The sequence below is a fragment of the Pogoniulus pusillus genome, chromosome Z (genome assembly GCF_015220805.1).
Source record: "Pogoniulus pusillus isolate bPogPus1 chromosome Z, bPogPus1.pri, whole genome shotgun sequence".
Taxonomy (NCBI): domain Eukaryota; kingdom Metazoa; phylum Chordata; class Aves; order Piciformes; family Lybiidae; genus Pogoniulus; species Pogoniulus pusillus.
Window position 1 is genome coordinate 112,354,168 of NC_087309.1, and position 26,166 is coordinate 112,380,333.

Below are 26,166 nucleotides of genomic sequence, written 5' to 3' on the forward strand. Positions count from 1 at the left end.
TTGAACACCTTCAGGGACAGTGACTCCACCACCTCCTTGGGCAGCCCATTCCAATGCCAATCACTCTCTCTGGGAAGAACTTCCTCCTAACATCCAGCCTAGACCTCCCCTGGCACAACTTGAGACTGTGTCCCCTTGTTCTATTGCTGGGTGCCTGGCAGAAGAGACCAACCCCACCTGTGTATATATACGTGTATATATAGCAACACACTGGATCATTTTCTCATCTTGCATCAGAGAAATTATGGCTTATAAATAACATTTATTATGTTTTACTAAGGTGCACTTACTTCAATGAAAGGGAATAGTCATGCTTGCTTGTTTGACTGTTTCTTACAAGGTAGCTACACTCTTTACAGAGGCGTAAGAGGTTTTCTGCATCAGTTCGAGTGATTGCTCCATGATACCATCTAGGAAAAGAAACAACAAAGATTAATACACACACATACCCCAACTCCTTTCACTACTTAATTCCTTTAATGGATGAGTAGTGGTTGATACCAGATGAATAACTTTAAGATCTAACACATAATTTCTTGCATTACCTGAAGCTAACATTACAGCTTGTGAAGGACTGTAGCTCCTGTCAGCTGAAAAGAAATGGGCCATGCAACAAGACTGGTAGGCATATTTAAGTAACAAATTCTCACTGAGAGCCACACATCATAATCTCTATCTTACAAGCACTAACCCCACAGTATAAACAGTCTATTTAATGCCTGTAACAGTATTTTGACTAATCACAGAATCAACCAGGTTGGAAATGACCTTTGAGACCATCGAGTCCAACCTATCACCTAACACCTTCTCACCTGGGATCTTGGAGATCCCAGCTAAGAAAAGGGTTCCTTCTCTACAAGTCTTTGTGATATCTGTCTGCAAATTACTTATTGACCAAGCTCATCTTCCAAGCCTATATGCAGTAGGTGAAAGTCACAAAAAGTCTTCAATGAGTCATAGACTCATAGAATCAACCAGGTTGGAAGAGACCTGCAAGGTCATCCAGTCCAACCTAGCACCAGCCCTGTCCAAGCAACCAGACCACGGCACTAAGTGCCTCATCCAGTCTCCTTTTAAACACCTTCAGTGATGGGGACTCCACCACCTCCCTGGGCAGCCCATTCCAATGCCAATCATTCTGGCTGTGAAGAACTTCTTCCCAACCTCCAGCCTAAACCTGCCCTTGAGCAGCTTGAGGCTGTGTCCTCTTGTTCTGTCCCTGGTTGCCTGGGAGAAGAGACCAACCCCTTCTGGCTACAACCTCCCTTCAGGTAGCTGTAGAGAGCAATAATATAATATGTAGGAGGGAAAAAGTATGTTATACAGGAGAAAAAAGCTCAAGAAAAAGAAAACATCTGAGTAGCATGAATGGTCAATAGTAGAAAAGATTTGCTAAAACAGGTCTTTGAGAAAGGTGACAGTGTGAAGACCTACAGCAAAGACATTTGTTTTAAACACAGCTGTAAGTAAATCTCCAATACAATCTGCTGGCTGGGTGTGATCACTTCAGGGATGAAATAAGTGTGGAGATGTTGGTCTTTCACTAAGCTGACCACTGCACACAAAGAACCTTCTCAGTACCTGCTGCCATACCAGCAATTGCAATCTCGTAGTCAGTAGTAAATGCTTTGACCCTTCTCCCAATTTCCCTGAGCAGTTTAGTGTGCCTGGTCCAGGACTGGATCAACCACATCTCTGAGGGAGATGTTTCCCTTCCTGCAATGGCCCAGTGTAATTTGAAGCCCAATGTGACCCTATCATGCTTGCCTAAGCAGGATAATGCATACATCAGAAGAGCTCTCTGTCTGTTGTTACCAGGAATTGGCACTGGCCAGGGGCAAAAAAGTTTCTTCCATTTGTTCTCGTTTCATTTCTCTGCTGAAGTTACGCTAAGGAAGATGTTTCAGCTATAAGGCAAGTGAATAAAGACCATTTAGAAATCACACTCTTAATTACCTTGTTCTGATGTCAGCTCCACTGCCAAATCTGATGAAATACTAATAAAAAGTTGGTGCTGAAATAAAAACCTCAGTGTGCCTGGTTACAGCAAACTCTGCGCTAGAGAAAGCTAAACACAGTGCTACAGTTTTGTGTATTCAAGAGATACTAGAAAGGGGAAGCACTGACAGCTGCCTCCCTTTACAAATAGAGACACAGATGGGAATGCTTTCAGGGAGCTTTCTTCCCATCTCCCATTAGCTGTTTACTGTTGAAGGATATTTCTCAACAAGCAGTTTAAAGACTAGGCTGCTTTTTTAAGAGGAAGAGCATCAACACTAAGTGTAAAGCAGAAAATGGATTTGAGAGAGTCTAAAAACCTATTCATATTAGATAGAAATGTTTTCCTTACTTTTTGTCACCCCAGGGGCCAAATTAAATCAAAGTAAAATATGACCTGTCCCAAACCAGGAAGACATCCTGGACTCCATGTCCAGAGGGATGCATTTAAGGTATTCTTCAGATATGCTGTTCCCCAGTTGGCAGAGAGGTCTATGAAAGAAGAATTTAGGGCTGATTCCAGGAAGCAAAATCTGCTTTTAAACAGTTGGAAGTAAACCAGTGAAGAATGAAGACTGATGGGACAATATCTGATCCAGAATTCAGGTCTGGAAGCTGTTTTGAGAACAGCTGACAACAAACAGCAGTATACAGAAGTGTCAATGTTTGTCAGTCACATCTCCATGCATCACATTGCTCTTGTTCCAGCGAGCTAGCAAGTGAAGCGTAGTGCTATAGTTATCTTCGTCTTAGAGTTAGAGATTAACTTGCTATTTCAGCTGTTTTGGGTCTTTTTTCACCTGGGTGTGTCTATTTTATATATGTCAGCATAGAAGAATTTGGGCAGGAAGGTCAGAGATTCAAACATCAATTCTGTGACCTCTAAACCGTAAACTGACCACTTGTGAGAGACAGCAAATCATCGGATGTGCTAAGGCACAGGGAGGACAGGGAGGTGATTCAAGACAGTCAGCATGGCTTCACCAGAGGCAAATCCTGCCTGACCAACCTCATGGCTCTCTATGACAGAGTGACTATGTCAGGTAGGGGATGACCTATGGATGTGATCTATCTGCACTTCTGCAAGGCCTTCGACATGGTCACCCACAACATCCTGCTGCCCAGACTCGAGAGATACATATTTGATGGGTGGATTGTTCATTGGGTAAGGAATTGGCTGGATGGTTGCATCCATGCTCAATGGCTTGAAGTCCAGATGGGGAGCAGTGACAAGTGGTGTCCCTCAGGAGTCCCTGCTGGGACCTGTGCTGTGAATGTTTTTATCACTGAGATAGACAGTGGAATCCAGTGCACCACCAGCAAGCATGCAGATGACAGCAAGCTGAGTGGTGCTGTTGATGTGCCAGAGGGACAGGAGGTCATCCAGAAGGACCTGGACAAGCTGGAGAGGTGGGCCCAGGTGAACCTCATGAGGTTCAACAAGAGCAAGTGCAGGGTTCTGCACCTGGGCAAGAACAATCGCCACAAACAATACAGACTGGGGGAGGAGGTGATAGAAAGCAGCCCTGTGGAAAAGGACTTGGGGGTGCTGATGGATGAGAAGCTGGACATGAGTAGGCATTGTGCACCTGCAGCCCAGGAGGCCAATCCCATCCTGGACTGCATCAAAAGATGCACTGCCAGCAGATCTAGAGAGGTGATTCTGCCACTTTGCTCTGCTCTGGAGAGACCTCACCTGCAGTACTGCACCCAGGGCTGGAGCCCACATACAGGCAGGACATGGACCTGATGGATTGAGTGCAGAGGAGATCCATGAAAATCACCAGAGGGTTGGAGCAGCTCTGCTAGAAGGACAGACTGAGGGAGCTGCAATTGTTCATCCTGGAAGAGAGTAGGATCCAGGGAGACCTAACAGCAGCCTGCCAGTACCTGAGGGGAGTCTACAAGAAGGATGGGGAGAGACTGTTTACAAAGGCCTGTGGTGACAGGATGAGAGCAATGGCTTCAAACTGGAGAAGAGTAGATTTGGTTGGATGTTAGGAATAAGTTCTTCACCATGAGAACAGTCAAACATTGCAACACGCTGCCTGGAAAGTAATTGAGGCATCATCCCTGGAGATATTCAAGGTGAGGCTCAACAGGGCTCTGGGCAACCTGATCTAGTTGAGGATGTCCCTGATGACCTTGGGGGGGATTGGACTAGATGACCTTCATAGGTTCCTTCCAACCTAGACCATTTTATGATTCTATGACATAAAAATCTGAAGACATGCATGTCTTCTAAGACATCCTGAAAAGTCTAAGTGCACAAAAAACCCTGAAAGCAAAATCCACCTATAATCACACACTTTGGCCCCTATCAGCACGTCATCTAGGACTGAAAGCTTCCTGATTGTGGTTCACAGAATGCTCTTCCTGATGTCTCTTACTTTTTCAATAGTGGTATTTCCACCACTAAGTGGCCACAGCTCCACTGAAGACAGGACAGCTGCACATTACTCTGCTTCTCAATTGATCAGAGCAAAACAGGAACTCATCAGATTCTGTAACTGAGACTGGGAGGGTTTAACTTTCATTAAGACAATGGAACTGCAGAATGCATTTTCTTCTTTCTGCTGCCTTTGAGCAAACTGAGGACATGCACTCAATTTCCCCCAGCCAGTCCGTAAGTTGTGAAGTTCATAGCTACTGATTCCTTAATCACAAGCAAATAGAAGTATTGTTTTGATAGATGTTGTGATTCCCTTCCTTGGGAAATCTCCTAACCTACCTACCCTGGTTGTCAACTTGCATGCTTACTTTCATAGAATCACAGAGTTGTTCTGGTTGGAAGAGAACTTTAAGACATTTACATCCAACCATGAACCTAGCACTGCCAGATCACCACTAAACCATGTCCCTCCCACAACATCTATATGTCTATTCATTACCTCCATGGATGATGACTCCACCACTTCCCTGGGCAGCCTGTTACAATTCCTTCTGTAAAGAAATTTTTCATAATATCTTACCCTAACAAAACTTCCAGCAATTTCATCTTGTCTTATTGCTTGTTCCTTGGGAGAAGATACTGACACTCACCTGGCTATAATCTCCTTTCCTGTAGTTGAGACCAACGAGGTCTCCCTCAGCCTCCCTTTTTTCTAAGACTCAGCAGGTCCCTCAGCTACTCTTCACAGGACTTGCCCTCTAGACACTTTTCCAGCTTCACTGCCCTTTTCTGGACTCATTCCAGCACCTTGATGTCTTTCTTGTAGTGAGGGGCCCAAAGGCCTAGAACACAAGCCTTATGAGGAGAGGTTGAGTGAGCTGGGGTTGTTTAGCCTGCAGAAGAGGAGGCTCAGGGCAGACCTCATTGCTGTCTGCAACTACCTGAAGGGAGGCTGTAGCCAGGTGGGGGTTGGTCTCTTCTCCCAGACAACCAGCAACAGAATGAGGGGACACAGTCTCAAGTTGTGCTGGGGGAGGTCTAGGCTGGATGTTAGGAGGAAGTTGTTGGCAGAGAGAGTGAATGGCATTGGAATGGGCTGCCCAGGGAGGTGGTGGAGTCACTGTGCCTGGAGGTGTTCAAGAAAAGCCTGGATGAGGCACTTAGTGCCATGGTCTGGTTGACTGGCTAGGGCTGGGTGCTAGGTTGGACTGGATGATCTTGGAGCTCTCTTCCAACCTGGTTGATTCTATGATTCTATAAAATATTCAAGGTGAAGTCTGACCTGTGCTGAGTACAGAAGGGTGATCATTTGTTTGGTCCTGCTTGCAAGGCTATTTCTGATACAGACCTGTACAGGATATCACTGGTCTTCTTGACCACATGGACACACTGCAGGCTCATATTCAGCTAGCTGTCAAACAACACTTCCAGGTCTTTTGCCACTGGGCAGTTTTTCATCCACTCTTCTCCACGACTGTAGCATTTTACAGTCTTGTGATCAAAGCACAGAACCTGTCACTTGGCCCTGCTTAATGTCATACTGCTGGATTTGGCCCATCAATCCACTCTAACCAGATCTCTCCATAATGCCTTCCTACCCTCAGGCAGATCAACACTCCTGCTCTATCTGGCATCATCTGAAAACTTAGAGTGCACTCCATCCACTTGTTTAGATAACTGATAAAGAAATTAAATAAACCAGGCCCCAGTAGTGAGCCTTAAGGAACACCACTTGCAACTGGATGCCAACTAGGTTTGACTCCATTCACTGCAGCTCTCTGGTGAGAGAGACCTTTTTTATCCTGCACATATATATATATGCCCATCCAAGTCATGAGCAGTCAGTTTCTCCAGGAGAACACTGTGGCAAACAGTGTCAAAAGCCTTACTAAAGGCAAGGTAAACAACATCCACAGCCTTTCTTTCATCCACAAAGTGGATACAGGATGATGAGCCATGCTATCATACCAGCCATTCAGTCCAAATAGTTCAAGTAAAAGTAACACTGAGGAAGGGTAGAGACCACCCTTGTGGATAACAAAACTTGAATAGATAGAGCTGAGAAAGCTTCCTCAAAAATACCACCCTCAAATTGCATACCTCCAAAGCAGAAGCAACAGTCTCTTTTCTGCAAGCTCTCCAAGTGGTCTTACCAGTCTCCTACTGAAGCAGTCTTACAGCCAGATGCAGGGCATGTCTGAGATAGCACAAACATGCTATGCCCCCACAAAGACATGGAACTCATGCAGCTTTAAAGCACAATTTGCATGCTTGTGATACACACTGTGGTTTTCCTAATGCAATACCATCAAAGTGGTTTGAAACTGAAATAACTGCATGCACCTGGCTTATAAAATCCACTGTTCCTGAGATGAGCTTCCAGTTTATTTTATATCCCACAAAAGTTATTTACATTTTGCAGGATTAATAGGAATAGAGGGGTTTTGGTGAGCACTAACACAGAGACTGTGAGGACAGTGAGGGGAAGGGAGCTGGGCAGCGGGACCTGGGACTTACAGCTGCTCCTGTAAGTGAGGAGGCAAAAAGCCGAAGAGCAATTACTGTGCTTACTTACATCTGCTTTTCCAGTTGAATAGTTGGATCTATTCTCTCTCCCACGATCTCACAAAATTCTGGACTGCCATATCTGATGGGTTTAAACTCTCCTCCAGGTGCTCTTAACTGCCTGTGCTGGTCATTTGAGGGAGAAGGAGGTGCTTGCCGTTTCTCACTTCCATTTAATTGTGCTGCAAGATACACAACAGTTACCTCTCCAGGCAAAGTAAACAAGGACCAAAATAGCTGTAGCTCTTAGAGAGGTCTCACACTTTCCAAGAAAAATAAACATGCACCCATGAGCATCAGGACGTAGTGGTTTCTCTACACAGCCTTCAGTATCATGCAAAGGTGTTTCTAACTATGCAAACATACAACAGGTTTTCCACTAACAAAATCCTTCTTCCAAACCTTGTTACAATACCTCGTGCTTGTCTTAACATTCGATGCCCTCCTTGCTTGTTAAACAAGTTAACAGGGACAGAGACAAGATTTCAGTCATGTTCATTACAAAAACAAGCTAGATCAATAATCCATGACTTTACATGGAATCATCCTAACAATGATCTAGGTGCAAATCTAGACAGGTAACACTCATCTATCCACCTCTGAAACAGTGGAAAGCAGGGAGGAATTGAAAGTGTATTGAGTTATACAAAACTGGATAGAAAGTGATGAAAAAGGAAAATGGTATTTGTTGGTTTCTCTCAAAAGCTGTATTATTGCAATAAAAGCAATGCAGCTTGTTTTGCAAACCTGTAGAGAAATCTGTTAGAGCACTGCAACACTGGAAGCAAAGCACATACTAATGCCAACATCATCATTCTACACCTATTGCACTTAAAATTATTACACTTACAGATTCTGCATACCTTCAATTTAAAAATAAAATAAAGGACAGAATATTGACAGGAGCAGTGAGAGGAACTACCTATACCATTACTGCCTTCTCTAGCTTCCTTCTACAAAAATTAATGGTTCAGCTGCAGAAGGCATCCTGGCCTGCATCAGGAACAGTGTGGCCAGTAGGAGCAGGGAGGTTATTCTTCCCCTGTACTCAGCACTGCTCAGGCCACACCTTGAGTGCTGTGTCCAGTTCTGGGCCCCTCAATTCAAGAGAGATGTTGAGGTGCTGGAAGGTGTCCAGAGAAGGGCAACAAAGCTGGTGAGGGGCCTGGAACACAAACCCTATGAGGGAGCTGGGGGGTTTAGCCTGGAGAAGAGGAGGCTCAGGGGTGACCTCATTGCTGTCTACAACTACCTGAAGGGAGGCTGTAGCCAGCTGTGGGTGGCCTCTTCTCCCAGGCAACCAGGAACAGAAGAAGGGGGCACAGACTGAAGTTGTGCCAGGGTGTTAGGAGGAAGTTGTTGACAGAGAGAGTGATTGGCATTGGAATGGGCTGCCCAGGGAGGTGGTGGAGGCACCATGCCTGGAGGTCTTCAAGAAGAGACTGGATGAGGCACTTAGTGCCATGGTCTAGTTGACTGGATAGGGCTGGGTGCTAGGTTGGACTGGATGATTTTGGAGGTCACAGTATCACATTATCACAGTATTATCAGGGTTGGAAGAGACCTCACAGATCATCAAGTCCAACCCTTTACCACGGAGCTCAAGGCTAGACCATGGCACCAAGTGCCACGTCCAATCCTGCCTTGAACAGCTCCAGGGACAGCGACTCCACCACCTCCCCAGGCAGCCCATTCCAGTGTCCAATGACTCTCTCAGGGAAGAACTTTCTCCTCACCTCCAGCCTAAATTTCCCCTGGCGTAGCTTGAGGCTGTGTCCTCTTGTTCTGGTGCTGGCCACCTGAGAGAAGAGAGCAACCTCCTCCTGGCCACAACCTCCCCTCAGGTAGTTGTAGACAGCAATAAGGTCTCCCCTGAGCCTCCTCTTCTCCAGGCTAACCAATCCCAGCTCCCTCAGCCTCTCCTCCTAGGGCTGTGCTCAAGGCCTCTCCCCAGCCTCGTCGCCCTTCTCTGGACATGCTCAAGCATCTCAATGTCCCTCCTAAACTGGGGGGCCCAGAACTGCACCTGGTTGATTCTATGATTACTGTTTTAAGGTCATTCAGTGGAGGGACAAAGGCAGAAAGAACTCCACTGTATGAGGAAGCAAACGTTTATAATGTGGTACAAACAGCTCCTCTGAGTTTCAGAGGAAATCTTACAGAGACAATTCAGGTGGCTCCTCCTAAGGAGCATGGATTCAGACTTCAGTTTGTTATAATGCACAGTCAGTTTGGCATGTGACAGGTAGTACTGGTTTAAAACAGCACAGCTGTATAATAGATGATAGCTGTAAAGGTTGAAAAAGGTAATGAATACAGAACAGAGATGTGCTGGATGTGGAAAATGTTTTGGAGATGGTTTTGTTCATCTGCCCTTTATTATATAGAATCGTAGAATCAACCAGGTTGGAAGAGACCTCCAAGATCATCCAGTCCAACCTAGCACCCAGCCCTATCCAGTCAACTAGACCATGGCACTAAGTGCCTCATCCAGGCTTTTCTTGAACACCTCCAGGGACGGTGCCTCCACCACCTCCCTGGGCAGCCCATTCCAATGCCAATCACTCTCTCTGCCAACAACTTCCTCCTAACATACAGCCTATACTTCCCTATGCTTTCCTTGTGGGCTTTAAGACACTTCCAGATTCCCCCTGCCTACTTTGAGAAAGTAGGCACATATTACTGGGGGAAAAAAAAGTTGAACCAATTTATTCAATCATATTCTGAAGTATTGCATGGCAGAAACATGGTGGATGTTTCTTAAACTAGACACTCAGACTTAGCCCCATTACTGGATAATGAAAACTAATTACCATAAGAGGGATAAACATTCCATGTGACATATGGACAGCACTATTATTTCAACTGTAAGGAAAACACCTGGTTGTAATTTGGCAACTCTATGAAATCCAGTGAAATTAATGTCAGGTTCTGACAAAGCAACATCTTTCAGACACCAGAAAATTCAGTTCACAAAACAAACATGGAACTGAGGTCTGGTTGCAAACAGCAATATTATTGCAACACGATTGCAACATGACTTCCAGATGCTTTTGAATGTTTTGTCTGGTTTTCTTTTTTGGTTTGGTTAGGTTTTGTTCAGTTGGGTTTTTCTTGGTGCTTTGTTTTGGTTTGGTGTCTTTTTTTGTTTGGTTGATTTGTTTGTGTGTGTGTGTGAATTAAATTGGCAGGAAGAAACAGACAGCAAGGGATACTGAGGCAGATTGAGATGAAAAGTGTGAATGTTTTGTCTGGGTTTTTTTGGTTTGGTTAGGTTTTGTTCAGTTGGGTTTTTCTTGGTGCTTTGTTTTGGTCTTGGGTCTTGTTTTTATGTTGTTTGTGTGTGTATGTGAATTAAACTGGCAGGAAGAAACAGACAGAAAGGGATATTGAGGCAGATTCAGCTGAAAAGTATGATATTCAGTCAAGCATTAACCCAGATGATGTTTTTAATCAGAACCATGTTTCAGCTGCTAAAGACACCTTCTAACCAAAGCTGCAGTATACACTTTGAAGGTTGAGAGTTCACCAGCCCAGTTCCACGTGGCTGAGAGTGTGAATTTTTGTGTTGCTATGGTACTTCGGCTTACATAGTGCTGTGATCTCGACTCAGCTAGCAGCTCAGTCTCCCTGGTGGCCCAGGAAGGATCAGGAGCACTAAGGGTTGAAATAAGAGTTTAATGTAACAGTACAAAAAGACACTAGATTTTTTTCAGGGCAAGTGAGTGAAGGGAGGTGAAGCAAAAAGAGAAAGAGCACAAAACCTCAGCAGTGGAAGAAGAGAAAATAGTGGAAAGAGGAAGCGTCACAAGTCACAGTACAAACTCCCATCCTCCTCTGTCCCAGTCAGCCCTTTCCTTACACAGCGAGCATGACACCAGCATGGTACTCAGTGCCCGCCGGCTGTCCTAGCTGATGCTGCCGCCCAGCCAGACCCCAGGCACACGTTAGCCATCGCAGCTGCGGAGCTGCCTGCGCATCCTCCTCTGCTCCGCACTGATCTTGCACCGCCCTCTAGTGGCAGCACGCTAGAATTACCCTGCTGTCAGTCAGTCCGCTAGGGCCATAGGCACCGGATTGCGGTGCAACAGGAGCTGCAGGCAGCCGAGATGTCCAAACCTGGCACGGACAGATCCTCCTCCGAGGAGTTCATCTTCAGTGACGAGAATTATTATCAGATGTTAACTTTATAACAGAAGGCCACTTATTTTGCAAAGCAATAACAAGATGGGATCTACAGACTCCACGTGCTTCCCCCTTATCCAAAAGTTTGTTGTCCCCACATGACAGCCTGGAAAGGCTTGACTGTTCACACAATCAGCTGGGAGCCACTGTCGGCCTGACATTTCTGAAGAGCTCTCCAGCGCTGCTATCTACTTTTCAAGCCAGACTTATGTACCAGAAAGCTACTTTACTCGTTATTATGCCAGTCTCAGCTATTTGGGGCTAACCAGTTTGCCCAGCTGAGCAGGAGGTCTAATAAGACCTGTTCACCTCACATAAAAGCCATAAAAGACAGATTTCAACTTCATCTGTACAGCTGCCAAAGAAGCAAAAGAAAATGTGTTTGTGAAAGAACTAAAGCTACAGGCAGTCATAGAATCATAGAATCAACCAGGTTGGAGGAGACCTCCAAGATCATCCAGTCCAACCTAGCACCCAGCCCTAGCCAGTCAACCAGACCATGGCACTAAGTGCCTCATCCAGGCTTTGCTTCAACACCTCCAGGGACGGTGACTCCACCACCTCCCTGGGCAGCCCATTCCAGTGCTCTACCAACAACTTCCTCCTAACATCCAGCCTAGACCTCACCTGGCACAACCTGAGACTGTGTCTCCTCCTTCTTGTGTCCCCTCATTCTGTTGCTGGTTGCCTGGCAGAAGAGGCCACCCACAGCTGGCTACAGCCTCCCTTCAGGTAGTTGTAGACAGCAATGAGGTCACTCCTGAGCCTCCTCTTCTCCAGGCTGCACACCCCCAGCTCCCTCAGCCTCTCCTCAAAGGGCTGTGCTCCAGACCCCTCACCATCTCTGTCACCCTTCTCTGGACATGTTCCAGTACCTCAACATCTCTCTTATATTGAGGAGTCCAGAACTGGACACAGGACACAAGGTGTGGCCTGACCAGTGCTGAGTACAGGGGAAAAAGAACCTCCCTTGTCCTACTGGCCACACTGTTCCTGATCCAGGCCAGGATGCCATGGGCTATCCTCATACTTACTCTTTTAGCATTTTAAAACTGAATCTATATGGAAATTCTAAAACTGAGTGTATAAAAAATTCTGCTATATCATAAGTTAAAAATTAATTTTCAGCCTATTATTTTTGTAAAGCAATATTTCAATTTAGTGTGTTTTCATAGAAACTGGAATGTGCCTGGAATACTGTGTCAAATTTTGGGCTCCTCAGTTCAGGAGAGACAGAGACCTGTTGGAGAGAGTCCAGTGGAGAGCCCAGTGGAAGATGACTGGAGGACTTGAACATCTCCCCTACAAAGAGAGACTGAGAGCTTCGAGACAGTTTAGTCTGGAGAAGAGAAGACTGAGAGGAGATTTGATCAATTTGTGAGATACTGGAATGTGTTCAGAGAAGGGTGAAGAAGCTGGTGAGGGCCCTATGAGGAGAGGCTGAGGGAGCTGGGGGTGTGCAGCCTGCAGAAGAGGATGCTCAGAGGTGACTTCATTGATGTCTACAGCTGCCTGAGGGGAGGCTGTAGCCAGGTGGGGTTGGTCTCTTCTCCTAGGCAATCAGCAACAGAACAAGGGGACCTGGTCTCGGGTTGTGCCAGGGGAGGTGTAGGCTGGATGCTGGCAGGAAGTTCTTCACAGAGAGAGTGATTGGCATTGGAATGGGCTGTCCAGGGACGTGGTGGAGGCACCATCCCTGGAGGTCTTCAGGAGGAGACTTGGTGCCACAGTTGATTAGCTGGAGGTCTCTTCCAGACTGGTTAATTCTATGATTCCTGAGAGGTGGGAGTCAAGTGCCTGGGGCCAATCTCTTTTTGGTGGTCAGTAACAATAAGCCAAGGAGCAACAGCTACAAACTGGAACAGAGAAGGTTTCAGCTTAACATGAGGAGAAACTTCTTTACAGTGAGGGTGATGGAGCCCTGGTACAGGCTGCCCAGAGAGGTTGTGGAGTCTCCTTATCTGGAGACTTTCCAAACCCACCTGGATGCATTCCTGTGTGAATTACCTTAGGGGATCCTGCCTTGGCAGGGGGATTGGACTCGATGGTCTCTGGAGGTCCCTTCCAACCTCTATGGTTCTGTGATTCTGTGATTTATATGCAGGTGTATTAGGTTTGGCTGAGCTGGAGTTATTTCTCCTCAGAGCATCTTTCTAGAGCTATGTTTTGCAGTGCTGTAGCTGTGATGGTTTGGGTGTTCCCTCCCCCCCCCCCCCCTCTTATAAATCACCCAGACTAGTCTCAGTCGGCTCTGGGAATATGAATGAAGCTTATATTTACAGCTGGCACAATATACAAGCAGATATTTACAGTATATACAGTTATAGACAGAAATAGACAAGGTAAAAGTAATACAGAAACACAACTCCCCTCCCAGCGACCTGAGTCCCCAGGAGGGGCTCTCAACCACCCTGCACCTTCCCCCTGCCCCTCTCAACCTTACCCCAGTCCTAAATAAGAATGGAGGTTCAGCCAAGAGGTTAAGAAGCAAAGGTGAGTGGAAGGTGAGGTTAGGGAGCTGCAGCTCAGTCAGAAGCCCAAGGCAGAGTGCGACAAAATGGGGAGAGTGTTATCTAATGTTTACTTTCTTCTTCAGCAACTCTGAGGGAAGTAGACATCACCATTGTTTTCCTTTCACAGCCTGTGATCTAGTTCTTCTCACCAAAACATTCTACCCTGCTTCAAACTAGCACACACAGCAGTGTTTTGGCCACTTTTGAACAAGTATCCAGGCTGTGCTTTTCCAACACTTCTCCATCCTGAGAGTATGCTGAGGGGTGGGCAAGATATTGGGAGGGGACACAGCAGAGCCAGCTGACCCAGTTGGCCAAGGGGATACTCCATGCCATATGGCATCAGCCAAGGTATAAGAATGAAGTGAAAGAAGGAAGTGTGAGGATATTCACTCACGAGTCTGTCCTCCAGAGCAACAACTACACATCTTAGAGCCCTGCTCCCTGGGAGCGACTGAGTACTGTGTGCCGAGGGGCTGCAGAGAATAACATCTCTCTGATTTGGCTTCTGTGCTCAGCGTTTTGCCTCTGCTTAACACTATTAAATTGCTTCTACCTCATTACCAGCCTTTTGTTATAATTTCCCTTCTCCTCTGTCTGTCTAAGAAAGGAAGTGAGAAAGCTGCTTTGGTGGTCATTTGGCCTCCAGCCAGGGTTAAACTACCACAGTAGGACAACAAAAAAACTCTCCTGTTGGATGCACTGTGCATTATGAAGTAACAGTTACATGAAATTAAACTCTATAGATGAAGAAAAAAACAAGTGACAAAACTGTGTTTTGGTTTGTTTGTTTGTTTGTTTTTAAATCAAGACTCAAACTACTTCAGAGGAGAGGCTGAGGGAGCTGGGGGTGTTTAGCCTGGAGAAGAGGAGGCTCAGGGGTGACCTCATTGCTGTCTACAACTACCTGAAGGGACACTGTAGCCAGGTGGTGCTTGGTCTCTTCTCCCAGGCAACCAGCAACAGAACAAGGGGACACAGTCTCAAGTTGTGCCAGGGGAGATCTAGGCTGGATGTTAGGAGGAAGTTCTTCACAGAGAGAGTGATTGGCATTGGAATGGGCTGCCCAGGGAGGTGGTGGAGTCACCATCCCTGGAGGTGTTCAAGAAAAGCCTGGCTGAGGCACTCAGTGCCATGGTCTAGTTGACTGGCTAGGGCTGGCTGCTAGGTTGGACTGGATGATCTTGGAGGTCTCTTCCAACCTGGTTGATTCTATGATTCTATGAAAAACATAGCTGAAAGATGTATATTCCAGAATTTAACTGGTAAAGACAAAACAAACTGGGAAGGAAGATGATTATAGAGCTGAAAGACTTAATAAACACCAATGAGTCATGCACAAAAATGTAGGCAGTAGAAACTAATGAATTTGTTCTCTAGATTCAATGACTAAAAAAGTCAGCCTTTCTGTATAAGATGCACAATACATGAAGAATAATGTCTTAAGTTTTCCATATCCACACATATGACTCTTAAGACAATGAGTTAGAATGAACAATCCCATTTCTGCTCTATTATTAGTTGAGAAATGTGTCAAATGTTATCTCACTGCAGACAGACTTGCACTGCTCCAACAGCTTGCACCTCACTGTTGACACACAACAAAGTTTCTGGTCTAGGTGTTTTATGTAGTTTGAAAGGAAAATTACTTCTGGATATTCACACAATTTCCACCCTTTTGTGGGAAGCTCACAGTAACTCTGATGTTGCTCTCAGCCTTTGGAAAATTATCAAAACTAGTATGTAAGGAAAATTTCAATTCATAGAATCCTTGTGCTATGGTAAGCCACAGAAACAAGCTTGAGAGATAAACAGCCCTAAAGAATTCAGCCTCAGAAGACCTGAGTGCCACCTGCTCTTCTATGCAGCTTTTCTTAAAATCTCACCCTCAGGTAAAGCTTTTTCCTTCTCAAAAGTAGCTCTAGCCCCAAACAGTTCAAGAACACATACGAGAATGACTGAGCATACATCCAAGCAAACACTGGACAGGTTGGCAAAGAGATAGATTGTATGGTCCTGCTCTGGCAGGGGTTTGAACTCAATAATCTCTTTGGTTCCCTTCCATCCTCTAACATCCTGTGATCCTGTGAAGTCAGCATGAATTAGCTGTTCAGCTTCCTTGCAGGAGCTCCTCAACAGCAATCTGCAATTACTGTGGCCCAGATATTCCCATGGCATCTCATCTAGCTCAGAGGTCTAGAAGAGTGGGAATGAATGAGGAGTCACAACATCCTTCTTTCTTGTGAGAAAAAATGCACACACAGCTAAGAGAGGTTTGGGTGATAGGGTGTGAGTGTCTGAAGGTAGGAGAAGACAAAACCCAAGGAGGTGTAAGAAACTAACAGAGTGGCCATATGTCAGCTAGGAGGATGAATGCAATTTTGTGGGACCATGCTAGTTTGAAGCAGGGTAGAATGTTTTGTTGAGAAGAACTAGATCATAGGCTGTGAAAGGAAAACAATGGTGATGTCTACTTTGCTCACAGTCTTGCTGAACAAGAAATTAAAACATTAGATAACACTCTGGCCATTTTGTCTGACTCTGCTTTGAGCTGCTGGCTGAGCAACATCTTACTCCCTAACCTCACCTTCCATTTAGACTAACCCACTTTGCCTCTTATCCTCTTGGCCAAACCTCTATTCTTCTTTAGGACTGTGGTAAGGTTGAGAGGGGTAGGGGGAAGGTGAGGGGTGGTTGAGAGCCCCTCTTGGGGACTCAGGTTTCTGGGAGGAGAGTTGTGTTTCTGTATTACCTTTTTACCTTGTCTATTTCTGTCTATAACTGTATATACTGTAAATATCTGCTTGTATATTGTGCTAGCTGTAAATATAAGCTTCATTTATATTCCCAGAGCCGTCTGAGAGTAGTCTGGGTGATTTCTAAAGTGTGGGGGGGCAGGGAACACCCAAACCATCACAGGGACAAAAAGAAAATGGAAAATAAATCCATGAGCAAAAGTAAGATAAGCAAGAAGCAGACACAGTAGCAGAGGGTGAATGGTGGAGGACTGCAACATCTGGAATAGAGAATAGAGAAATCCCCTGGGAAATAAAAAAGTGGAGCAAGCAGCCTAACATCCATTCAAATCCACTGCTTGTGGCTTTGCACAGCTCCTGCATGTGCTGTGTGTAGCTTATGGATCCTTCTGGGTAGCTGGTATTCTACCTTTGCAACAGAGCTACTGTGGACAGTGTTGCTGTGTGGCAGGGACAAACTGTCAGGAGATGGAGGGTGCACCTTTGTGTTGGGCAAAGGCAGCATAGCTGCCATCATACGGACACATGAGAAGGCATGGAAATAACTGGGCAGACTGAAATGCCATAGAGTAAACCCAAAGCAGGAGGTTTTATGCACATATTCCAGACTGACACTCATCATCTGCAAAATAGACAATTTGTCTGAGATGACACCTTTGCCTGTGTAGCACCCAGCAGAACTGGATGCTCTTTAGATCCAGGCTCTGAAGCACTATCAGCATATGTTTAATGGGAAACTCACTGAGCCTTGAACATTGCAAAGTTACTGACAGCTCACATGCAACAGTAAAGCACGTTGATAGGGAAAAAAAATAGAGGATGCAGAGCAAGAGGTTTCTTTTTAAGCACCTGCTTCAGGTTCATCTATGTGGATGCTGCAGACACCAGCTTGGAATGGAAATAAACCAAAGTACAACCTAAAGATGTAAGAGCAAATGAAGCAGAGAGGTAGAACTACTCTCACAACACATCACCAGTCCTCTACACCAAGGTACTAGAAGAGAAGAACCTTTCTGTCACCCACATCCACCCAACTATCAGGGGATCAGCTCAGAAACACTCAAGAAAGGTATTGTCACAGCAGGCTCTGTTTGTAGGACATTAGCCCTACATAGCTGTGAAGAGAAGTTACTTCTCATTTCTGCAGCATAGTAATATTGTGGCACAAAGATCATCAAAATCATAAAAGAACCCAAGTAGAAAAGGACTGTGGGAGGTGTCTAGTCCAAATCTACTCACAGTCTGCTATGTGATCATGTTTCTCAGAATTCTGTCCAGTCACCCCTTCACACAGGATTAAAATGTTTGAAGATGGAGACTGCAAGAGCTCCCTGGAGAATTGGTTCCAATGCCTGACTGTCCTTGCAGAGAAAAACCTTTTCCTCATGTGCAGTCAGAACCTCTCCTTCCTGTCTCATTGATCCACCACACCTCTGCTCATTTTTTAAGAGCCTGGCTTTATCTGCTCACAGGCATTAGAAAGTTGCTATTACATCTTCCCAAAGCTGTCTCTTCTCCAGGCTAAGGATGCCTATTTCTCTCAGTGCCATCACACATTTAATGTGTTCCAGTTTCCTGACAATTTGGTTGCTTTCTGCAGACACCAACAATTATCTGCTTCCTCCGAGCAGCGCTATAGGCTGGGGACTGAGTGGCTGGAGAGCAGCCAGGAGGAAAGGGACCTGGGGGTACTGATAGACAGTAAGCTGAAGATGAGCCAGCAGTGTGCCCAGGTGGCCAAGAGAGCCAATGGCATCCTGGCCTGCATCAGGAACAGTGTGGCCAGCAGGACAAGGGAGGTTATTCTTGCCCTGTACTCAGCACTGGTCAGGCCACACCTTGAGTCTTGTGTCCAGTTCTGGGCCCCTCAATTCAAGAAAGATGTTGAGGTGCTGGAACATGTCCAGAGAAGGGCAACAAAGCTGGTGAGGGGCCTGGAGCACAAATCCTATGAGGAGAGGTTGAGGGAGCTGGGGGTGTTTAGCCTGGAGAAGAGGAGGTTCAGGGGTGATCTTATTACTGTCTACAACTACCTGAAGGGACATTGTAGCCAGGTGGGGGTTGGCCTCTTCTCCCAGGCAACCAGCAATAGAACAAGGGGACACAGTCTCAAGTTGTGCCAGGGGAGGTATGGCCTGGATATTAGGAAGAAGTTCTTCACAGAGAGAGTGATTGGCATTGGAATGGGCTGCCCAGGGAGGTGGTGGAGGCACTGTCCCTGGGGGTCTTCAAGAAAAGACTGGATGAGGCACTTAGTGCCATGGTCTAGTTGATTGGATAGGGCTGGGTGCTAGGTTGGACTGGATGATCTTGGAGGTCTCTTCCAACCTGGCTGATTCTATGATTCTATGATTCAGCACAAGAATATTGGACACTGTATCACATGTTGTCCAAGAAATAGGAAGCAAAAAGGAACAATCACTTTGTTTGATCTACTGGTTATGTTCCTCTTTACAAAGAAGTCAGGATGCTACTAGCCTCTAGCACTGCTGAAGAGCACTGTGTAAGAGCCACTTTGCTCCAGACCTTCTTAAGCTCCTTGCCACAAAGCTGTAATCCATCCAGTCCTCAGCCCATATTGTTGCAGGATGTTTGTCTGCTCCAGATGCATATCTTTGGGAGAGCATCGTTGATGCCACAGCACAACATGCTGAAGGCCAAAGTAAACACAGACAACACCTAATGCCCTCCTTCCATTAATGGATCTAGTAGTTTCACTGCAGAAAGCAAACTGGTTTGTCAAAAGGATTTACCCAGAGTAAATGCACACTGACTACTAATCAGGAGCATTGCTCCCAGACTTCTTCCATGCTCCCTGCTAGAGCCACATATTTTTTCTTCCCCTTGCCAATCCCCACAATTATCATCACACACAACTCTCCTTTCCAAGCTTTCTGACTAGGTAGCTCCCTCCTAAAAACGAAGATGAACATTCCCAGAGAGAGGGAAAACAGTTTGTGTGAGATCTTCCTGACTGACAAGTTCTGACATGGAAGAACTTCAGCAGTTCAAAACAAATAAGCCCAAACCAAGGTCTCCATGTCTACAGAAATGCCTGCAGTTGTAAGGAAAACACTCCAAACATCAAGGAAGTGATCACTATCTAGAAGCACGTGGCTGCATGCATGTTACACAGCTGCTTTCCGAACCTGCACCTTTAAGAATTGCCCACAGTTTAAGGACCTTGCAAAGCAACTTTTTTGTCATAGAACCACTTAACCATAAACATCACCTTCATTAAAACTGGAGTAGGGATAAGAAGTGGAAGAAATAGAAGTTCTGCTAATGTGAACCAAGTGCTGAGATGTTGACAACAAGTTAGCTGAAGCACCAAGCAGTTGCCACATTTCTGCAGCAGGTAAAGATCTGAGACTACCCACATCTGCTTTTCAGAGGCTTCTCCCCATATACAGACCAAAAGAGCAAGAATACTTGAATTCTGCCAAAGGTAAGTACAGGTATGCTATGAGTATGAGAGAGAATTTGCTGGTTGGGATCTGGGAATCCTACCTGCCAGAGCTGGGATGGTGATTTTGTTCCACTCCCATGGCTGATCATACTCATCTGCAGGCCTGTCATCATCCTGTGGCAACTTGCTTTCCTGTAAGTGGTGACTCACTGCACTTTCAGAATCAGACTGCACACTGCCTTCTGGTTCATAAGGTGTGTCATAAAGCTGCATGTTCTTCTGATGGGTCTTCACATCTTCCTGCTTCTGAAACTCTGTTGGCAAGAAAGAAAATTGCATCATCATCACTACCAACCAAGCCTTATCATTACGGTCAACAGTTTTAGAGTGTTCAACTTCCATCCATGCCTTAGTAGCCACATAATTATGCAGATGTCAAGCTTATACAAGACTTCTAAATTCTACCTCTGCTTTTGGTAACTATCTCCAGCTACCAATCATAGGATGTCAGGGGTTGGAAGGGACCCAACGAGATCATCAAGACTAACTCTCCTGCCAGAGCAGAACCATCTAGCTCAGGTCACAGAGGAATGCATCCAGATGGTCCTTGAAAGTCTCCAGAGAAGGAAACTCCAAAACCTCTCTGGGAAGCCTGTTCCAGTGCTCTGGGACCCATAAAGTAAAGAAATTCTCCCTTGTGTTGAGGTGGGACCTCCTGTGCTGCAGCTCACATCCATTGCTCCTTGTCCTATCCCAGAGAGCAAGTGAGCAGAGCCTGTCCCACTCCTCCTGACCCTCAGCCCTCAGATATTTATAAACATTTATTAAATCCCCTCTCAGTCTTCTCTTCTCCAGACTAAACAGCCCCAAATCCCTCAGCTTCTCCTCATAAGGCAGTGTTCCAGTCCCCTAATTATCCTTGTAGTCCTCTGCTGGACCCTCTCCAGCAGATCCCTCGAACTGGGGAGCCCAAAACTGAATACAATACTCAAGATGAGGTCTCATGAGGGCAGAGTAGAGGGGGAGGAGACCCTCCCTTGATCTGCTGGACACACTCTTCCTAATACACCCCAGGATTCCATTGGGATCACAAAGACTCTTGTGCCTCTGCCATCACTCCTCATCTTACAAAGGGACAGATCACAGGAAGCACACAATCCCTGTCAGCCTCTGTAAAGCACACTTATAAGTAACTGCACATAAGTCCCCAAGAACACTGAAATTTGTGTGTGTATGCACTTATCTCTTCAAAAGCAGATTGTGCAGAAGTGCAGTTTGAACATACAAAGACCACAAAATCCAAATCCTACAGTATATGCTGATAGAAAAAAAATTCTCTGCAGTTACCTGTACAGGAGATCAACAGAAAATGGTAACCACATCTTAGCTCACACTGCATTAAGGATCAACTATTTCTTTAAATTAACACTGACCTTCTAAAAAAGTAAGCATGATGAAGCTGCACAGAAAGGTCCAATGTACTGCCTCCTGAGCACAGCTAACTGAAAAGTCATCTCTGCTAGGAGAAGCAGAGCTAGCAAACCAAGAAGCAGGCTGTCCTGCCTTCAGCCTTGGCCCCAGCAACACAGCTAACTGAAAAGTCATCTCTGCTAGGAGAAGCAGAGCTAGCAAACCAAGAAGCAGGCTGTCCTGCCTTCAGCCTTGGCCCCAGCAACACAGCTAACTGAAAAGTCATCTCTGTTAGGAGAAGCAGAGCTAGCAAACCAAGAAGCAAGCTGTCCTGCCTTCAGCCTTGGCCCCAGTAAGGCTATACTCATCAACAGGTGGGCCCCACTGTGTCCAGTCTGCAGAGAAGAAGTATGCAATGAAGTGATCTAATTCATAAAACTAGAAATGAGCTAGTGCAGAGCTACCAAGATAGCAGGGCCATGGGGCTTCAATGAGGAGAGATGGGTTTGGTTAATGTGATGAGCAGAAAACTAAGAGCCCAAAAGTCAATGAGAGCCAAACCCTACTCAAACAATGTCAGAAGATGCAATAAAGAGAAAGAGAAACAAGATGTAGCTTGAGAGATCCAAGCAGAGCACTTCATCTGCTGGTGTAGCAGAGCCCTAGAACATGACCAGCACAGTACAGAAACTGGTACATCTGGGAATACAGGATTATGACATACAAGACCAAAACTGACTTTCTTCTTCCCATTTGATGAAAAATGCTGACAGTCACATACAGAACAGGCAAAGCTTCACAAGGCAAGCAGACAACCTTTCCAGCAGCCACACTAAACTTTTTAATGACCTTATTCATCAGCATTACTCACAGATGTACTGTACTCCTGAGGTGGAGTGAAGAGGGGTAGAGGCTATATCATCAAGAAAACAGAACAGCTGTGAAGCCAGCAAAAGGAAACTTTGAACACAGTATTGCTTCCTGACAGAATCCATTAGGTGATACTCTGCATCTTTTCTTCCAAGAGAATGCAACAGACAAGCAAACCATTGGATTCTTCTACAGTATACAGATGCCAGTAGATGCTTCCTTCATTTCAAACTAAAGCACACTGTAACAAGCCACCAGTGGGAGTCCCCCAGGAATCAGTGCAGGGCCCAGTCCTGTTCAGTATCTTTATTGGTGATCTGGACGAGGAGATTGAGCCTACCATCAGTAAGTTTCCAGATGACACCAAGTTGGGACCATGTGTTGATCTGTTAGAGGACAGCAGTGCTCTGCAGAGGGACCTGGACAGGCTGGACAGATGGGCAAAGTCCAGTGCCATAAATGTTAATGAGTTCAAGTGCAGGGGTCTACACACACACAACAACCCAAAGCAGTGCTACAGGCTGGGGACAGAGTGGCTGGAGAGCAGCCAGGAAAAGAGGGACCTGGCGGTGCTGGTTGGCAACTGAACATGAGCCAGCAGTGTGCCCAGGTGGCCAAGAAGGCCAATGGCATCCTAGCCTATATCAGGAATAGTGTGGCAAGTAGGACCAGGGTAGTCCTTCTACCCCTGTACTCAGCACTGGTCAGGCCACATCTTGAGTCCTCTGTCCAGTTCTGTGACCTTCCATTTCAGAAAGATGTTGAGGTGCTTGAATGTGTCCAGAGAATGTTATCAAAGTGGGGGGGGTGGGGCTGGAGCACAGCCCTGTGAGAAGAGGCTGAAGGAGCTGGGGGTGTTTAGCCTGGAGAAGAGTAAGCTCAGGGCACACCTTATTACTCTTTACAGCTACCTGAAGGGAGGCTTCAGCCAGGTGGGGTTGGTCTCTTCTGCCACACACCCAGTGACAGAATAAGAGGACACAGCCTCAACCAGGGCAGGTTTAGGCTGGAGGTTAGGAAGAAGTTGTTGGTAGAGAGAGTGATTGGCATTGGAATGGGCTGCCAGGGGAGGTGGTGGAGTCACCATGCCTGGAGGTATTCAAGCAAAGCCTGGATGAGGCACTTAGTGCCATGGTCTGGTTGATTGGCTAGGGCTGGGTGCTAGGTCGGACTGGATGATCTTGGAGCTCTCTTCCAACCTGGTTGAATCTATGATTCTATGAAATCCCCTGCTTTGTTGTTTGGTTTTGTGTTGCTTTTTTTCCCAACCTCTTCGACTCAGCTGGGAAATCTTTAACATGTTTTACAGGCAAGGAATTCACCGGATCTGTGGTAACAGTGGCACAGAAGCTTCCCTTATCACTCTCACAGCAAGCAGTGATTTATTCATGCCTCTCTGAGAAACGGATGCATCTACAATGTCCACAATAGGCACAAGCGTGCTGCCTTCCAGACTAACCGCAGCGCAGCAAAGGTGTTTTGACTCACCAAGTATGCCTGACCTCGAAGTGTGGACACATCTATACCAGGTGTCACTGTGATAAAACTTCAGTGTAGGATTTTAAATGACACTCCTGCCAGCTCCTTGGATGCTCTCTCTACCATTGTGGTAGCTGGGGGGTGGGGAGGCTAGATTCCCTTAAGAAAACTACAGAGACAAAAAACCCCATCCCTGGGGCCAAACCTACTCATCCCAGGATATTGTAATACTGTTATCTATTCCACCTTCTGGTATCACAGTTTAAATGGCAGTGCCTGGCTGATGTCTCCTCACTTTACTTCCTCTCCCTGCCTTTCCTCCCTTCACTTCTTTGCTCTGGGCAGAGCGCATCCCTACTTATCGCATGGTTTGTGTGTGGGAGAAGGCTTCTATCTGGCAGGGAATTGTGAGCTGCATCATGCAGCCTGTTGAGGCCATGTAGGACTAAGCTGGGGAGAGCAGTTCTGGCCTACTCTCAGGCCTGCTGAGGGAGGAAGGGATGGAGGATTCCAGTAGGTTTTAGTCTGATAAATGTGGCCTAGCCTGTGGTTGTATTCATTCTACCACATTGCTTTTCATATATACACACCTATGAATAGAATCTCCCTTTAAACTTCCAATCAGTGTGCAGTATCTTCATCCTTACTCTTGAAAAGGAGTAAGAGTCACCTCCATCCCCCAGTCCTGGGTAGCTCGTGGCCATAAACTGGGACAACTATCAAGGAAAGCCCTGTCCTAGTGAGCCTAAACCAGCTAGGAAGGTCACACACTGGAAATAGTATTGCCAGGCAAGGTCAGCTTCTGAAAAGCTAGCACTGAGGTTGCATTTCAAATGAAGCAGAGGAGCTGTCACATTCTTGACAAGCTTGTACCTGACAAGCCTGAAGGCAGAAATCAAAGCAGGTGCTGGAATTCTGCTGCTGTGATTTTGCACAGCACACTTAGTTGCACCTATCTCTATTCAACAGCACAGAACTCAATGCAGCGTTTAAACTGTTTATACTTGTGGGTGGATTTCATCCTATTTCCTAACCCTATTTCCTCAATACTTGGCAATACTCTTAACCCAAACAAATAGCTGTTGATAGAAGTCCTTGAAGAGAAGAGGAGGCTCAGGGGTGACCTCATTGCTGTCTACAACTACCTGAAGGGACACTGTAGCCAGGTGGGGCTTGGTCTTTTCTCCCAGGCAACCAGCAACAGAACAAGGGGGCACAGTCTCAAATTGTGCTGGGGGAGCTCTAGGCTGGATGTAAGGAAGAAGTTCTTCACAGAAAGAGTGATTGGCATTGGAATGGGCTGCCCAGGGAGGTGGTGGAGTCACTGTCCCTGGAGGTGTTGAAGCAAAGCCTGGATGAGGCACTTAGTGCCATGGTCTAGTCGATCGTCTAGGGCTGGCTGCTAGGTTGGACTGGATGATCTTGGAGATCTCTTCCAACCTGATTGATTCTATGATTCTCTGCATGAGTATCATGACCTATTAAGGCTATCTGTGCTGGCATTTAACTTTGTTTAGAGACATAGCTCTTTGAAGGAAGCCCAGGAAGATTATCCATTCATTTATTTCATACATTTTAACATGTAAACACTGCTGGAATAGGCTTGCAGACAACCGCTGTCAGTTGTAAGAATTTCTGAGCCCCTGTCTCTTCCCCAGGTGGTTGCTTTGCTTACACTGTTTTCGCAGAAGTCAGCAGCTAAACATTTTCAGTCCATGGGACTTGGATACAATTTCCTGCTAATCACATTAAAAAATGCCAAGTGATATCAAGTACACAACATCCAAAGCTGCAACTAAATAGGAGTAGTACTGTGATGCAATTCTCAGTACATTTGCCTTACTCAAGTCTAACTAGGTAATTCCAGCTGCACTGAAGCAACTTGATTTGGAAATCACATTTCTTTCTGCTATCAAGTTTCCAAGGCATGCAGACAAACCAAACATCTATTATCTAAAAGGTAGGGATTTTTAAATGAGGATTGAGTCCAGCATCAGTAAGTTTGCAGATGACACCAAGCTAGGAGCAGGTGTTGATCTGTTGGAAGGTAGGAGAGCCCTGCAGAGGGACCTGGACAGGCTGGATGGGTGGGCAGAGGCCAATGGGATGAGACTGAACAAGGCCAAGCACAGAGTTCTGCACTTTGGCCACAACAACCCCAAGCAGCACTACAGGTTGGGGACAGAGTGGCTGGAGAGCAGCCAGGAAGAAAGGGACCTGGGGGTGCTGGTAGATAGTAGCTGAAGATGAGCCAGCAGTGTGCCCAGGTGGCCAAGAGAGCCAATGGCATCCTGGCCTGCATCAGGAACAGTGTGGCCAGCAGGATAAGGGAGGGTATTCTGGCCCTGTACTCAGCACTGGTCAGGCCACACCTTGAGTACTGTGTCCAGTTCTGGGCCCCTCAATTCAAGAGAGATGTTGAGGTGCTGGAAGGTGTCCAGAGAAGGGCAACAAGGCTGGTGAGGGGGCTGGAACACAAACCCTATGAGGAGAGGCTGAGGGAGCTGGGGGTGTTTAGCCTGGAGAAGAGGAGGCTCAGGGGTGACCTCATTGCTGTCTACAACTACCTGAAGGGAGGTTGTAGCCAGG

At 46.1% G+C, this 26,166-nt stretch overlaps 1 protein-coding gene across 1 annotated transcript in view; it reads right to left on the reverse strand.

Annotated features, from left to right (window-relative positions):
• The window catches only part of SHB (SH2 domain containing adaptor protein B), an 85,800-nt gene that overhangs the window by 13,129 nt on the left and 46,505 nt on the right, over positions 1 to 26,166 (reverse strand). The window contains exons 3-5 of the mRNA XM_064140267.1: positions 19,920 to 20,132; positions 6,966 to 7,137; positions 291 to 410 (exon numbers count right to left, since the gene is read on the reverse strand). Of these exons, the coding sequence (XP_063996337.1) occupies positions 291 to 410; positions 6,966 to 7,137; positions 19,920 to 20,132 (505 nt within the window). The remainder of the gene's footprint in view (positions 1 to 290; positions 411 to 6,965; positions 7,138 to 19,919; positions 20,133 to 26,166) is intronic.